Here is a 15,330-nt window from a genome sequence, read left to right as displayed (position 1 = left end):
ACATGACTCAATTTTACATTTGAGTTCTTTAAGTACTCTCAGATAGATACCATCTGGACTGGGTGATTTGTTAACCTTCAGTTATAGTGAAGCCTAGATTCTCTTGTTGCCACTACTTGACCCAGTTATTCTTTGTCACCCAAAGATCCAAACGCCTTTCTGGACACTTTCCTGCTTCTGATGAATTTGGACATTTTTTTATCGGTCTTGGATGTTGTTTAGTAATATACTCCTCAAACCATTTTTATCCCTTATCAACAGCTTGTATTCCTTTTGCCAGAGTGGGTGTCCTTTCTGCCAAAATTTGTATCTATTAACTCATTTGGACAAGACTTTTATTTTCTAAAAAAATATGTTTTTTAATAAGTGCCTTGACTATGTGAACTGTGAACTATGCTAGTACATAAAAATGTGCAGTATATACTGTAATTAAGCCTCCATTATTATGATTTCCATAAGCCACACTGGATCAAAATAAAAATTATTAAGTTCAGGACTCTGTGATCCACTGACCAACTCAATGCCTATGGGAAGCTCACATGCAGCATAAGCATAACTGTCAGGATTTAGTATCCTTCCAGTATATTACATTGTAGTGATGGGTACTGTAGTATTTTTATTTGCCAGCTTGCAGTGGGAATTTGGTGTGTTAGGAGTAGAATTGTTTAGACGGCCTGAGGACTTTAAAGGTGGGCTCTTATCAGTACTCGCTAATGGAAGAGGTTGCAGCTGGAAGTAGAGAGCTGTTAGAGGTGAGAAAATAATTTCTCTACTAAGAGAGGAATCAGCATGTGAAGGAGGGTGGGACTGAGACTGAACTGTTTAATGTTAGAAAGGGATCCTCCTGGTAGAGACAAATCAACATTTTAGGGAGGGGCTGGGGGGATTCTTGTAGTAGCATTTGCGCAGGCTTTCTTCAGACTGATCTTTGTACCTGAACTGATCACTGTATTAGTTGAAAGAGCTTTTCCACATTCCTACATGACTTGTGACTGAGAGACTCTGAATTAATAACTGAAGACCAGGTTCATCACAATAACAGTACCCATTTACGCACTAACATTCATTTTTCCAGCAATTCATACTGAGACATTTACCTGTAATACTGAGGACATTATATAGCCAACTGGACTAGTAGCCATCCATGGCCTTATCCTTCCCAGGTTTTTGAAAATATTCAACCCAACCTACTTTTCACCAGTGCCTTCACTCTTTGGAGATTTGCTATTTAGAAGTCAAATGTGACTTTCTTGCACTTTCTTGGCAATTTCCCATGTACATATATCCTGAATTTGTTAGTACTATGATCACTGTCCCTAATCAGTTCTACATCATTTACATGAAGCCCAAATTCCTTCTTACATTTGGTCCAAGGTCACCTGAACATGCTTTTATCCAAAATATATAAGGGGAATTGAAATCATAATTACTTCCAACACTTCCTCTTCTGGATGTCTTCCTGTTTTCATTCTCCATCTCAAGATTACTGTAGCCACTGTGGCTGATTTCCCAGTACTAAATTACTTTGGGGGCTTGATAGTGTTCCAAACGGAGAAATTCCATGGAGAAACTACTCCTTTTGAAAATTCCAGTTTGGCTTTACACCTTCTTTACTGTACTGAGTGGTCTACCTGTAGTCCATCTTTCTCTGCCTTTTTATAGAGCTTGTATCCAGAGAAAATTATTTCCACCAGATTTTGCCATAACAGATTTCTTGTCCTGCCTATTAGATTAGTATCACTAGTTCAACTCTCTCCCTATGCTCAGACTGGACACTTCCACAAATAAAAAATGCCTGAATTCCCATTATAACCACATCTTTTTAGTACATAAAAGGTCATGCTATCCTTTATCAAGCTATAGCTGGTATTCAGCTTCACATCCTAGCACTGTTCTTCAGAGGACTACAGAATAAATGAGAAGAGAATTATTCATTTCTGTCATTTACTTTGTTTAGCTCACTCAATGCCTGATTCTCTAGATTACTGCTCACAGTCACTTGGTCAGTTCCTGGTTGGACTATTGCAATGCACTCTACATGGCGCTGCCCTTGAAGACCACCCGGAAATGATAGCTGAACCAGAATACTGCAGCTTGCATGGTACTGGGCACCTCTTGGTTTGCCCATGATACACCACTGTTGTGCAAGCTGCACTGGGTCCCAGTTTCTTTCTGGGTGCAATTCAAGGTGCTGGTTATTACCTTTAAATCCCTATATGGTACAGGGCCAGGTTATCTGCAGGACCACCTCTCCCTGAGGGTATATGCCCACTCCACTAGGCCAGATAGAGTGGGTATGCTCTAGGTCCTCAAATGCTGGAATCTAATGGGGCCTAGGAAGATTGCCTTTTCTGCAGTGGCCCCTACCCTATGAAACACTCTCCCACTTGAGATCTGGCAGGCCCCCACCCTCTATTAAGAGCTAGCTTTCCTCCCAGGCACCGGGATACCAAGATTGGAGTCTGGGGGATTGTATAGTTAGATAGATGTTGTTGATTGGATGATGGGTTTTTCTTGTTTGTTTGACTGTAGTTTTATTATTGTTGTTAGCTGCCCAGAGTTGTGTCTCACAAGATGGGCAGCCACATAAATCTTTTAAATAAATAATTAAATAAATAATTGGTTCCCAATTTTTTGTTTATAATTTGCTCTACAAAATATTCTCTGCTCAGTCTTTAAGAAGCATAATCTGGAGCAACTGCTTCATAGCATGCAAAAGAGAGGCTGAATGACAGTTGTATAAAGATTCCACAGCAAAGAGTATGCAGCCCACATGCTGCAACAGGCTGCTGTAAAAGATCAAAGGGCCAAAATGCTTTTTGATCTTGGGAAGTTTGTATTTATAGATATCAGCTTCAACAGCCATTTTGATGTCTGGATAAAATAATTCCGTACAGTAGAAACTACCTCTTCTGAACTGCACTGTAGCCAGTAACTCTATAAAATCAGAAATGATTTTGGAGTGTCAGAAAGAAATTAGCTAACTTTGGGAAGGGTAGAAACTTCAGACATTCTTTCTAAGTCTTCCATGTTTTGAAATTATCTTTGTATTCAGTGATACAATGTTTAATGTTACTCTTACTTGCAATGTCTTAAACCTGCAAACTGGCACTCATCCTGGCCTCCAATCCTTATAGCTAATTTTCAGCAAAATGCTACCACTGTAACTATTTCCTAAATTCATATATCCCAGAAATCAGTATCAGACACTGTTAGTATCTCCTCTAAACATTTTTCTTCATTAGTACTTTTGGAATCCATATATTCAAGGTTATATATAGACTTGCACTTCCCCACACAACACATTTCTCACAGGTGTGAATAGAAACCTATCCTAAATAGAACACAAGTTTGTTATACCTTTTTGCCCTTCCATTCTGATTTTTCATCATCCATGTTAAGTAAGGTTGTTTGGAAGAGGAGCCTGTTCTGAGGAATTTGCTTATTTTTGGTCTGGGGTTAAACATACTCCAATTCCAAACAAGGCCTTTGCATGCACTGACATCCACAGCAGCTGAAGCCTTTCCATATACTGATACAAAAGTCTCTAGACTAGAGGGTCAAAAATGGAAGAAATAAAGAGTACCATGATATGCCATTAAACAAAAAAATATAAAAGTAACAGAGCTCTAACCCTATTCTAAATTAGCTACACATCTTGTATATGAAATTTGGACCTGATTTGATAGGGGTCCCCCCGCTCATTTATATTTAATCCTTTGAGCAATGCTCAAACAATGTATTTCATAGAATTATAAATATAATGGTTAGGACGGATCTGGGAGATTATCTAATCCAATCACATGCCCAGCGCAGGAATCCATTATGACAGCATTTAAATGTACTAAACAGTGCACACTTTCTGAAGGGATATACAGTATGAGCAAAGATTAGATTAGGCAAATTATTTATTTATTAATCAACTTTCTAAAGCCTCCCATCTATCCAAAAAAACTTTGGGTGGTGAACAACATAAAACAAATCCCAATCCATTAAAAAACCAAAACAAATCCCAAGTCGAGGCCCCTATAAAAATACTACTTCTCCCCATATAACCTGTACACCAGGTACCATTGGTTATATTGGTTATAACCAATCCATTATAACCAGTCTGGCTTCAGACTGGGGTATGGTAAGGAGACAGTGCTGGTTGTGCTTATTGATGACCTATGGTGGAGCCAGGATGGAGGCGGTGCATCTACCTTTCTGCTCCTTAATCACTCAGTGGGTTGCAATACTGCCAACCACAGTATTCTTCTGGACTGACCGTGGAGGTTAGGAGTGGGAGGCACTGTGTTGCAGTGGTTCACCTCCTTTCTTAGGGGTCAGTTCCAGCCAGAGTTGATGGGAAGGGAGAGACTGCGCTGGTGCCCCTTCATGTATGGGATGCCTCTGGGTTTGTCGTCTTTCCCCTCCTATTTAACATGTACATGAAAGTGCTGGGTGAGGTCATCTGTCAGCCCAGGGTTTGGTATTATCAGTAAGCTGATGATACCCAGCTTTACATCTCAACCCCAAGCTGCACAGGTGAAGCTGTCAGTGTATTGACCCAGTGTGTGGAGGCTATTTGGGTCTGGATGGGGAGGAACAGACTTTGGCTCAGTCCTGACAAGACTGGGTGGCTTTAGCCGTTTGACTTCCCTGGTCACAGATGTTTCCACCACTGGTCTTGGATGGGGTTGCACTTCCCCATTTGTGACTCATGTAATTTGGGAGTCCTCCTAGACTTGCAGCTTCTACTCAAAGAGCAGTTGGCAGTTGTGGCTAGGATGATCTTTGCACAGGTACATCTTGTAAGCCAGCTGCACCCCTTCCTCGACTGGGAGGCCCTGCAGACTCTCTCACACCCTGGTCGCCTCACAACTTGACTACTGCAATACACTCTACATGGGGTTGCCCTTGACAACCAACCAGAAGCTACAGCTGGTTCAAAATGCAGTGCACAAGCAGTAATGGGCACTTATCATTGTGCCCATGCATCACCACTGCTATGCAAGCCGCACTGGCTACCATTTGGCTCCCTGTGCAATTAAAGGTGCTGGTAGTTACCTTTAAAGCCCTTCATGGTGTAGAGTCTGGTTACCTGAGAAACCGCCTCTCTCCCATTGTTTCCACCTGCCCGGTGCATTCGGGCAGAGTGGGTCCAGCTTTGGGTCCCTTCTATTAAATATCGCTATCTTGTGGAACCTAGTGTGGTGGACCCCACCCTCAGGAACAGCACCTCCCCAGAGATAGGGATGGCACCCAATTTCCTGGGGTTTCGAAAAGCCCTTAAAACCTGGCTTTGGTCCCAGGCCTGCAGTTAATGTGTTGGGCAGGACTGTTGTGCTGTGTTTTTAATGGCTGTTTTTAGTCCAGGCTGTTTTGTCTATGTTTTTAATTGTTTTAAGTAGTTTTGATTTTGTAAGCTGCCTAGAGTCTGTTGGAGTGGCAGCTATAATAAATTTAATGAAATAAATAAATACACACATGCCAGAGGTCCAAATAATTAACATCTTGGCCTCAATGCCTGGGGGAAGGCTTCTGCTGTACCCCTGGCTAATGAGTTAGTCCTCATGTGACACTTGTGATGATGTGAATTTGATAACCCTGATTAAAGCCTGCTGAAACAACAATATTACTGTAATGTGTGGAACAAAGACTGATTTAATATTTATGTCTTAATACAATATTTTAATAGCTCTACAGCATCTACAGAACTCCATTAATTTTTCAAGGAAGAATCTAGGCATGCCTTGGTATCACTAACTTTGAACATTCACTGATTTTTGTATTGGATTAAACAGACAGTAAGCAAAATTGCTCCATTTGGAATGGTGAACTTCTTCAGTTCAGCAAATAAGCAGGTTAACTTCTTTGACGCTGCTTAAATTATTATTTAATAACCCTTCTATTGCAGCATGCAACATTGAGAATGGGAAGACGCAGAACATGCAAATATCTCAAGTGGTCTGAAATTAATTAAGTCTTGTCTACTTTAATAAAAAGATTTTTTAAAATATTTTTTGTAGGACAGGTCCCCAAATTATACAGTAAATTCAAAAATCCAGTTCAGCAAATACCCTGACAGCTTAATCAATATTCAGTTATTTAATCATGAAGCTCTTCTCTTTGCCTTCAATGTACTGTTTGGTGGCCTTGAGAATTATTTTCAGCCATGCTTGCTATTTATAGCACAAAATGCAAACCAAAGCTGCCCAGAATATATTGCATAGATTCATTTGCACTAAGGTATTTTCTGTTCCTTTTGTAGTTTCTCCTGTCCTGTTCTCATCCAACAGAATTGTAAAAGTGGTTTAAAAGGGACACAACTTTTAACTCATCTGTTTGCTGGAAACATATTTCCATTGTGTAAATATTTTTGTGCATCTTTTCTGAGTTGCCAACATATGGTACACATTTCAGGATATGACTGTGTTCTGCGTACTCCTAAATATTCAAAAACCCTGAAATTTACTTATGCATATAAAACTTCAAATGCAATGAATATCTCAGCCATCCATATTCAGTAGTCCTGACCTGTACAACAGACTCAACCAGACATAAAAAAAGGAGAGAACTGTCACCCCAATATCCAATTAATGAGATTCTAAGAGAAATCCTACTACAATATTGGCCTCAGTGATGTCTGTTTCTTACCAGCATTAAAGAAAGAAAATTCCCTGACCCATTTTTGTGATAAGAAGCTGAATTCCTTGAACAGTCTAGGACTATAGGCTAGAATGAGAAGATGGGAATGGAAAACTACTTCCATACTCTTGCCAAGACAATCAAATGGTCACCAACAGTCATGTTTGATGTGAGGGTGACTTTACCTTTTCTGAATTATATGCTTTGGTGTTTATGAATTGCAATTTTAATTTTTCTGATAAGCCATTCTAAATACCAGATGAGGCAAATATAAATGTTTAAACAAACAAACAAGTACATGCTTTTCTTATAAATAATTTATTCTGCATTCTTCCTCATTTATTGGAATTCCTTTGGCTTCTGGTACCCAGGGGAGTGGGGAAGACCAACCGAGGATACTGATTCCCACCCTCTATAACTGTAACAGGAACATCATATTTTTCATACCTGAAAGCATATCTTCATCAGACAACTACTCTGGTTAAAATACAGTTGAGGTTCATAGATGTACAGATAGATCTCATTTAATGACCACTCGTTCAGCCAACTGTTCAAAGTTACAATGGTGCTGAACAAGTGGAACTTACAACCAGTCCTCAAAGTTCCGGTGGTCTTAGCATCCCTGCATCCGCATGATCACGATCTGAGTGCTTGGCAACTGGCTTGCACTTACATACTTGCAGCATCCCACAGTCACTTGATCGCCATTTGCGACCTTCCCTGCCAGCTTCCCAGAAGCAAAGTCAGTGAGGAAGCCGGCAGCGAAGGTCACAAGTCACTCTGGTAAATCGCTCGCATTCTCCCCTGCCCAGCAGTAGCCACCCCTGGCCCAGTCACACTCACACCTCGTGGGCCACCCATACACCCTCTCCCATCCGGCAACAGCCACTCCCGGCCCCACCATGCTTGCACCTTACAGCCCACCCACACACCCCCTTGGCCGGCAACAGCCACCCCTGGCCCCACCACATTGGACCTCACAGGTCACCATGCACCCTCCCCCAGCCTACAGCAGCCACTTCCATGCCTTTCGGCCTGCTTGCAAGCCACCTGGAACTCACTTAATGACCTGCGATCCTCATTTAATGACAGCAACGGGGAGGGCCGGGATTGCTGTTGCTAAGCAATGCATTCATGTGACACTGAGCTTTATGACCACATTGCTTAGCAATGGAAATTCCTGTCCCAATTCCTGTCGTTAAGAGAGGACAACCTGTATGCTCTACCCAAGCCCTCATCCTATTCTTTTCCTGTACTCCTTCAGAATCTTAGTATAGGGACTACCTTGTGGATATTCTGAGCACGGGAACCAAGATGTGTTGATTCTTCCTCCCCAAACAAGAGGCTTTCATTCCTGAGTCCAGATCTACCACACGTAACATCCCACTTTCAAGTATGACATATTCCGATTTATCTACTGGAGACCGGAAACATCCTAAAAAAGAACACTTACCAATTCAGGCTTAACACCATCATACAGAACTCCTTTTCTTTTCCTTTTTTAATATTCTAAGCTTGCACTAATGTTCCCCAGAGAATGCTCTCTGAACAGATTAAATATTCATCACATGAATCAGACACACCTGCTCTGTTCTGTCCCACTGTAACATAACATCTGAAAATTCTCAAAATCGGGGGAGGAGCAGAGAGATGACTTCACATGAAATAAATCAAATATTCATTTTCTATGGAAATCTGGTTTTGGAGAGGACTGTTGGCCAATCAGTCTGTGCCTTTAAGCAAATGGCATTGCTTAAATTTGTCAAATGTATTTGGTTCTCTGTGGATGACCTTTCTGTTCTGGGTATGACTAAATGTTGTGTCTTGTTCAAGACACAGTGTCAAGGGGGAAGCAAGGCTGTTGTATCACTGAAAGGCATCATTACCCAAGCTGAATGTTACAGTCCTTTGAAAAAGTTTCTGGAGCAGGCCAAACCTCTCACTGTTTTCAACATTCCTAAGGTGGAGAAGACTAAGAGGCACATACCCAATCAGTTATCTACAGAAATAGGTATTTCTCAATTTCAGACTTTTTTCCTCAAGTCATGTCCAAATTTATCAGTCACTTATCAGTACCGATTTTTAATTATTCATGCTGGAAGACAGACTACAGTATGCAAAGGAACTGCTGGGAAAGGCAATAAATATGATACAGAGCGTGTGGTATTCAACCCAGGTGACTGATGAAAAATGCATGAGACATGGTGCAAACAGCAGGAAAAAGGGAATTCTGAAGGGTTCGGTAGTGGCATAACGGAAGCACAACATGAAAAATCCACACAGCTTTTAAGTTAAGGGTCAAAGTTTATACGAAAAACAGTCCCCAAGTCAAATGAAAAGAGCTACACTTGCTGTGCTGTTTTCCTATTTATTTTGCCAACACAAATCCAAACCTCTCTTAACAGCAAGCTTCTCTTTCAAATATGACAAGCAGAAGGAGACTGCTGTCTTTCATCCCCCCCACTGACATTACTGAGAAACCTTATTCTCTCTGCTGGCTTTAGTCAGCCTGGATAAGATCTGTGTTAAGCAACAAGAGTCTCTGTTCTATGGGTTAGCCTACTATTGAGCAGGTCATGCAGAAGCAAATCTTCACGTTCTAGTCTGGTAATTCAATAGCAGCCAATCCTGCCACTGTAACAGGTCTTCTCTTTGTAGAGTGACCAAAGGTTCCATGTACAGGAATCCTTGTTAAAGTTGTAAGAAGTCCTCAATGTACTTTGAATACTGATCTAACAAGTCAGAAACTTTGCAGAACGTTTGTCAGATGTCTGTATGGGAGGAAGGTGAAAAAGAGAGATGACACAGGTATATTACTCTTCGTTCATCCAGCTGCCACACTCTTACCAGGGTTGTACTGAAACTAGAGAATGAAGTACAGCCAATTTGTGTGTGTGTGTGTGTGTGTGTGTGTGTGCACGAGCATGAGCACATGCAGGTGTGTAATTTTCAATTACCATTGATCCTTCTTCCCATTTCTGGTGATATGTAAATTTTACACAGTGATACAAATTTCAGAAAGTGACTTAATTCTGAACAGGAGGGAGGCAACATGGCTAATCTCTCCTCCCTCCTGACTGGAGCCAATGCCACACAATATCACCAGTCGGTCCCTTACCTCAGTAGATGGTTTGGAAGGACATTATGCTTGATGGCATTGAAGGCTACTGAGAGGTCTAAAAAGGAACAGGATGGGTGTACTTCTCTCATCTAGGTCCTGACAAAAGTCATCCACCAGTGCAACCAATGCTGTATCTTTTCCAATACAATTAACATTTTTACTAGACCCTTAAAAATGTATGTGTTGTTTCCCGGATGCTCCATGGAAGTACAAAGGGGGAGATCTGTCTCATTTAGGACAGAGTTCCTTTATCAGATTGTTTGTTAGATTTATAGCCCACCTTTCCACCAAAAGTTGACTAAGGTAGCCAATAATAAACAGTAACAATAATGCATAACAAAAACACACAGCAACAGAATATACAGCAAAACAAAAATAAAGAAGATAAAACTTGAAAATTCCAGGTAAAGTTAAACTGGCATATTTGCAAGGAACGAATATTTAAATCCTATTTTAACCTCCAAATATTACTACATCTCAAGACATCTTCATGGTAAATGCTAAGATGCAATGGATAAAAAGAACAACAACCAGGTAGGGAGAAACAGAACCAAATCAAAGATATTGTTAGCAAATGCCACGCTATATTTTAGCTTCTGCCTCCAATCTGAACTATCAGTATTTTCTCATATTAAATACTTGATGCAGCCTCATTTTGTCAAGCTTTTGCAAACAGTTTACAGAAGACGACTAGTACTGAAGTTTATAAAGTCATTAAGATGACAGCTTTCCATTTTGGAACTTGTTCTAGGACAAAGTGGATGAATTGTTCAAAAGGGAGTACTTCAAGAAAGGAGCAAGGCAGAACTTGGAATTTCTAGTTAGTACACTCATATTCTATTCTCATAAATATGAACTGGACCAATATTATTTTGGTGCCTGTTGACTGCTAAACAATTCTTGGGAGACTGCCTCCCTCCCTCCCTTCTTGCATCTGAATGGCTATACTAGGGCAGACTGGAGCCTTGTGGTTGCCCTCTGCACTTACATGGAAAGAGATTATTATTGCAGCCACTTCTTGAATACCAAAAGATTCAGAAAGTTGGTGGTGAGTAAGTAGACACTGCATATGGCTGAAGTTCTGTAGGTTTCTAATCATAAAACCAGATGCTGTAATATAAATGCCATTTTTTCACCAAAGCATTCCAGTTTCACACAAGTAATAACAAGTTTATGTGATGTGTAAGTTGCTTGTTCAATTTGTGGGGAATTTTGATAAGATAGTGTTAGATGCTGGAAAACAAGAACTACAACACAAATTTATTAGGATAGGGGTAGTTGCTTTTCATGTTGTAGTTCTATATACCTATTACTGTTGAAGCTACTGAGTTTTCTAAGACTGGAGCTGGCTGCTAAGACTTAGGGCTTAACCATAGTTATTTTCTGTAAGAATTCTATCACAACTAAGCTAGTTTGCCAGAGCTAAAGAGCACCGCAAAAGAATCTGCAACTAAACATGTCAGGATTTCTTAACAAAGTATTTCAGTTACGAATATATACCTGTACATGCACATCTATTCATTACAATTATAATGTATTTAGCTTTATTATTATACAATTTTTACTTGATGGATGAAAATTGTGAATTGCTTGTGAACAGGCACACCAGAAATCTAAATGAGTCCACAGCCTGCTCTTCCAATTGATCTTGAATAAAATGCATTTCAAGGAAAGGCATCTTGGAAATCAAATTATCTCTTATTAATTGCTCCCACTAAATCGTACTTAGGTACAAAACAACATTATAGAGAGGGGAATTGAAAATTCATTAAACAAAAAGCTTCTTTTGGAACACTGCAAAAATTCATGCTGAGGAAAGTTTAACTTTTTAATACTTAGATTCACGTTGCACCAGTGGAGCCATATTTTTGAGAAGAAACTATATTCTTACCAACTTGCCCTGCACTGGAAATGCACTTACACTAATGCACAACTCAAATGGAAAGTTTCTAAATATAAAAGAAAATGTTATTTTATATTTTATAAGAACTAATGTACCAGAAAAATGGAAAACAAGTTTAGTTTACCTCTTCATAGGTTTTTGGCAGATCCTCAATATGCAGAAATTATTTTAGGCATAAGACAAAATGACTGCAGTGCCTAAAGAAAGTAACTACTTAAGTCATTGCTTAAATAGACATAGTAAAAACTTTGAGTCTGCAGTGCTGCAGAGATGCAACCCACACCACTATCTATTTCAGTGCACTTCATTTGGGCTGCAGCAATGCCATGCTCTATCAGTGCATATTCAGCTGCAGACATGCCGCAATGTCAGCAACGTAACTCTTGTCAATGTAAATTTTCATAAAGCACAAACACTGTACCATCTTTTTATTTAACACCTTCCAGACTCCTAGTGTATGTTTTACATTGCCTAGAAAGACTGGGTGGGAGATAAATGATACAGCATCACCTTCCAACCAACATCAATTTATGTTTTACTACTCTCAGTGTGAACATCTAATGCAAACTCTCTTATAGTTTGATAAGCAGAAGCTTTAGAATTATCTCAGTATAAGAAGATTCCCTTGGACATATTCATTAACCCCAAAATATAGATCCTTCTAAATTTCTAGATTAAAAAACAGTAAGGATTGTCATCCATTTTAACTCTCTTCTACCAGCTTTTATTAAAAATGGTTAGCTTATCCAATAAAAAGTCATTTTTGCTAGGTATCGTTTATGAATGATAAATGTTATTTTGAGCCATATTTTGAGGGATACTTGTATTCTAGGAGTTACCATGGATTTATTTTTGTCAATAAAGACCCAAGTAACCTAACTGATCAAGATCAGCAACTGGCATCTTCAGCTGGTATAACAGCTATAATCACAGAATCATAAGGTTGGATGGTATTTTGGAGGCTATCTAGTCCAACCCCACGGCCAAAGCAGGAGCCTTCATATTACCCCAGTTTAATCACTGTCCAGTCTTTTCTTGAAAAATCTCCAGTGATGGAGCACCTACAGGTCCAGGAGGCAGGCTGCTGCTCCATTGTTTAATACCCCTCACAATTGAGAAGTTCCTTCTTGTTTCAAGTTTGGAGCTCCTTCTGTAAAACTTCCCTCTACTGGTACTTTGGAGAATAAATCCACACCTTCTTCCCTGCGCCAGCCTTCAAATATTAGAAGACTGCTGTCATGTCTCCCCTTAGCCTTTTCTTCTTTAGGCTAACATATCCAGTTAACTGTTCTTCATAGAATTTAGCCTCCAAGCCCCTTACTATTTTTTCATTCTTCTTTGCATTCTTTCCAGTTCCTCAGCATCCTTCTTGAACAGTATAATGACAACCAGAACTGGACACAGTATATCATACGTGGTCTGACCAGTGCAACTAGAGTGCACAGAGTGGAACTAGCAGTTCCCATGATTCTGACACTGTACCTCGGTGGATGCAGCCCAAGGCTGCACTGGCTCTTTTGGCAGCTGCAGCAAACATGCTGGCTCATGCTTAATCTCTGGTCTGCTGGGACTCTAAGATACTTCTCACAAGTATACTGCTGAGTCAGAAACCACCTATCTTCTACTTGCGCATCTGTTTTTTCCTACATAAGTGCAGGCAGAACACACATTCCTCACCAATGAACTCCCTATTGTTGGATAGAGCTCAATGATCTTTTTGAAGATCTTGAAGATCTTTCATACTGATACCTTTTCTGGACAGTCTTATCAGAATAGTTCATGCATTGATACTGGATTATTACAACATACACTATGAATGGCTCCAAATACAGTGGTTTAGAGACTGCATTAGGTTGCTTAGTGACGTAAAATACCTGTGAAAAAGCTTGCTAGTTAGCCACCAATCCATTTTTATGATGTTGTTAATCATCTTGTTAATTATCCTAGGGTCCTTCTATTTCCATATGAATCGATTTAATATTTCGTTTAAGGGAGAGGATATCTGATGAACCATATGGCAAACTGCTGATATATCCTTACCTGTGATAAAGAAAGAGGTAATCTCTAAAGCAGCCCCATTTTGTGGAATAAACTTCTGATGGAGATTAGTCTGGCCTCTAATATGTTCTTTTAAACTGGAAACTGAAACTTATTTATGCATCCAGACTTTCTTCTGATTTTATTTGTTGAGCTAATTACTGTTTATTCATTATTTAAGTGGTTGTTTAAGAGTTTTTATTGTTCTAGTTTTTTTCTTCTACATTTTATTGCATTCACTATAATTATAATTGTAACATCATTTTAATATTTGTTAACAAACAGTAGTTTAAAAATGTGAACAAAAAATAAGTTGCAACAATAAGGAGGGTGGAAAAGACCATATTTGACTGCAGCGAGATTATTGTATGCACAAAGATGGAAAGATTCAGCACTACCCACAATGGAGGAATGGTTGGTGAAGATGATGGAACTTGCTGAGATGGCTAAATTGACTTCTTTGATCAAAGAAAAGACAGTATCTACGTTTATTGCTGACTGGAACCACCTTATGGACTTTTTGCATAAACAGAAAAAAATGAACTTATGATTTATGATTCTGATGATTAGACAAGATAGATTATAGAAGGAAAAGTGTTATGTTGCAGCCATAGACTAAGAGGTAAATTTATAATTGTACTTATAACTGCTGTAAAGAAGGCCAGAAGCTACTTCTTTGTATCTTTTTTCTTTCTTTTCTTTTCTATTTTTCTTTTACTTTTTCCCCCCTTTCTTGCACTTTTAGCTTTCTCTTTGATTTCTTTCTTCTTCTTTTCTTTTTCTTACTTTATATTAGTTTGTATTAATTGTTATCTTCCTTTTAAAAAATCTTTTATACACACACACACACACACACAAGACCACATTTGAATAGCTACAGAGCAGCAATTCTATTGCATTTTGCTTCTTTCCAGTGTATATAATTTTTTTTCTAACATGCCTTTGCTGTAAGGTTGTTCATAGTATGCAACCAGCCATTGTACCCATCCCTACTGTTTCTTAGATCAAGGTCCAATAAACTTGTTTTCTGCAAAGAAGTAAGCTTTTATGAAATTTAATGATGGAATTCTATTTACAAGCTTTTGATTGTTTTAGCACATATTCAGAACGTAAGACAAAATAAATTTAGCAAGTTTCAAAATTAGAATGAAGAAGCTTATAAACGGGTTGCTAGAACACCTAAAATCAGGTTACAAACATAACCACAACTACTAAATGACTACAAAACATTGCTTTGCTGCAGAAATGTTGTGGATCTCTTGATACACTTAGGAAAACCAGGTTACTTTGACTTACATTCCTGTTTCTTATTGGAAAAGATCTAGAAGACATCACATTTATGGACTATTCTTTTACGCCAAGAACACCCTTCAACCTTGTAAACACAATGAACCCTAGAGAAAAATGCATGTTCTAATAGCTGAAGAGAAGAACTTCCCAGGTATGGTGAAATGCATATGACTCATCAGATTTAAATCTAATAAAAAAGAAAGTTAAGTAAGAATAGTTTTCAAGTCTCAAAATAATGCTTACTTTTCTATTAAATCCAGCGTTACTCCTGGTACCAGTCTCACACTCTTCTGCATGCAAAACCTGTAGAGAAAAGAAGAAATTAGAAGTGCATCACAATAATTAAATA

At 39.1% G+C, this 15,330-nt stretch overlaps 1 protein-coding gene across 3 annotated transcripts in view; it reads right to left on the bottom strand.

Moving 5' to 3' along the window:
- RPTOR (regulatory associated protein of MTOR complex 1) overlaps positions 1–15,330 on the bottom strand; it is a 420,855-nt gene that overhangs the window by 187,051 nt on the left and 218,474 nt on the right. For all 3 annotated transcript variants that reach the window (XM_063293407.1, XM_063293409.1, XM_063293408.1), the window contains exon 7: positions 15,225–15,284. In XM_063293407.1, the coding sequence (XP_063149477.1) occupies positions 15,225–15,284 (60 nt within the window). The remainder of the gene's footprint in view (positions 1–15,224; positions 15,285–15,330) is intronic.

The sequence above is a fragment of the Candoia aspera genome, chromosome 2, assembly GCF_035149785.1.
Source record: "Candoia aspera isolate rCanAsp1 chromosome 2, rCanAsp1.hap2, whole genome shotgun sequence".
Lineage (NCBI taxonomy): Eukaryota > Metazoa > Chordata > Lepidosauria > Squamata > Boidae > Candoia > Candoia aspera.
The sequence above is the reverse complement of the archived record's forward strand: the minus strand, read 5'-3'. Positions and strand labels throughout refer to the sequence as shown.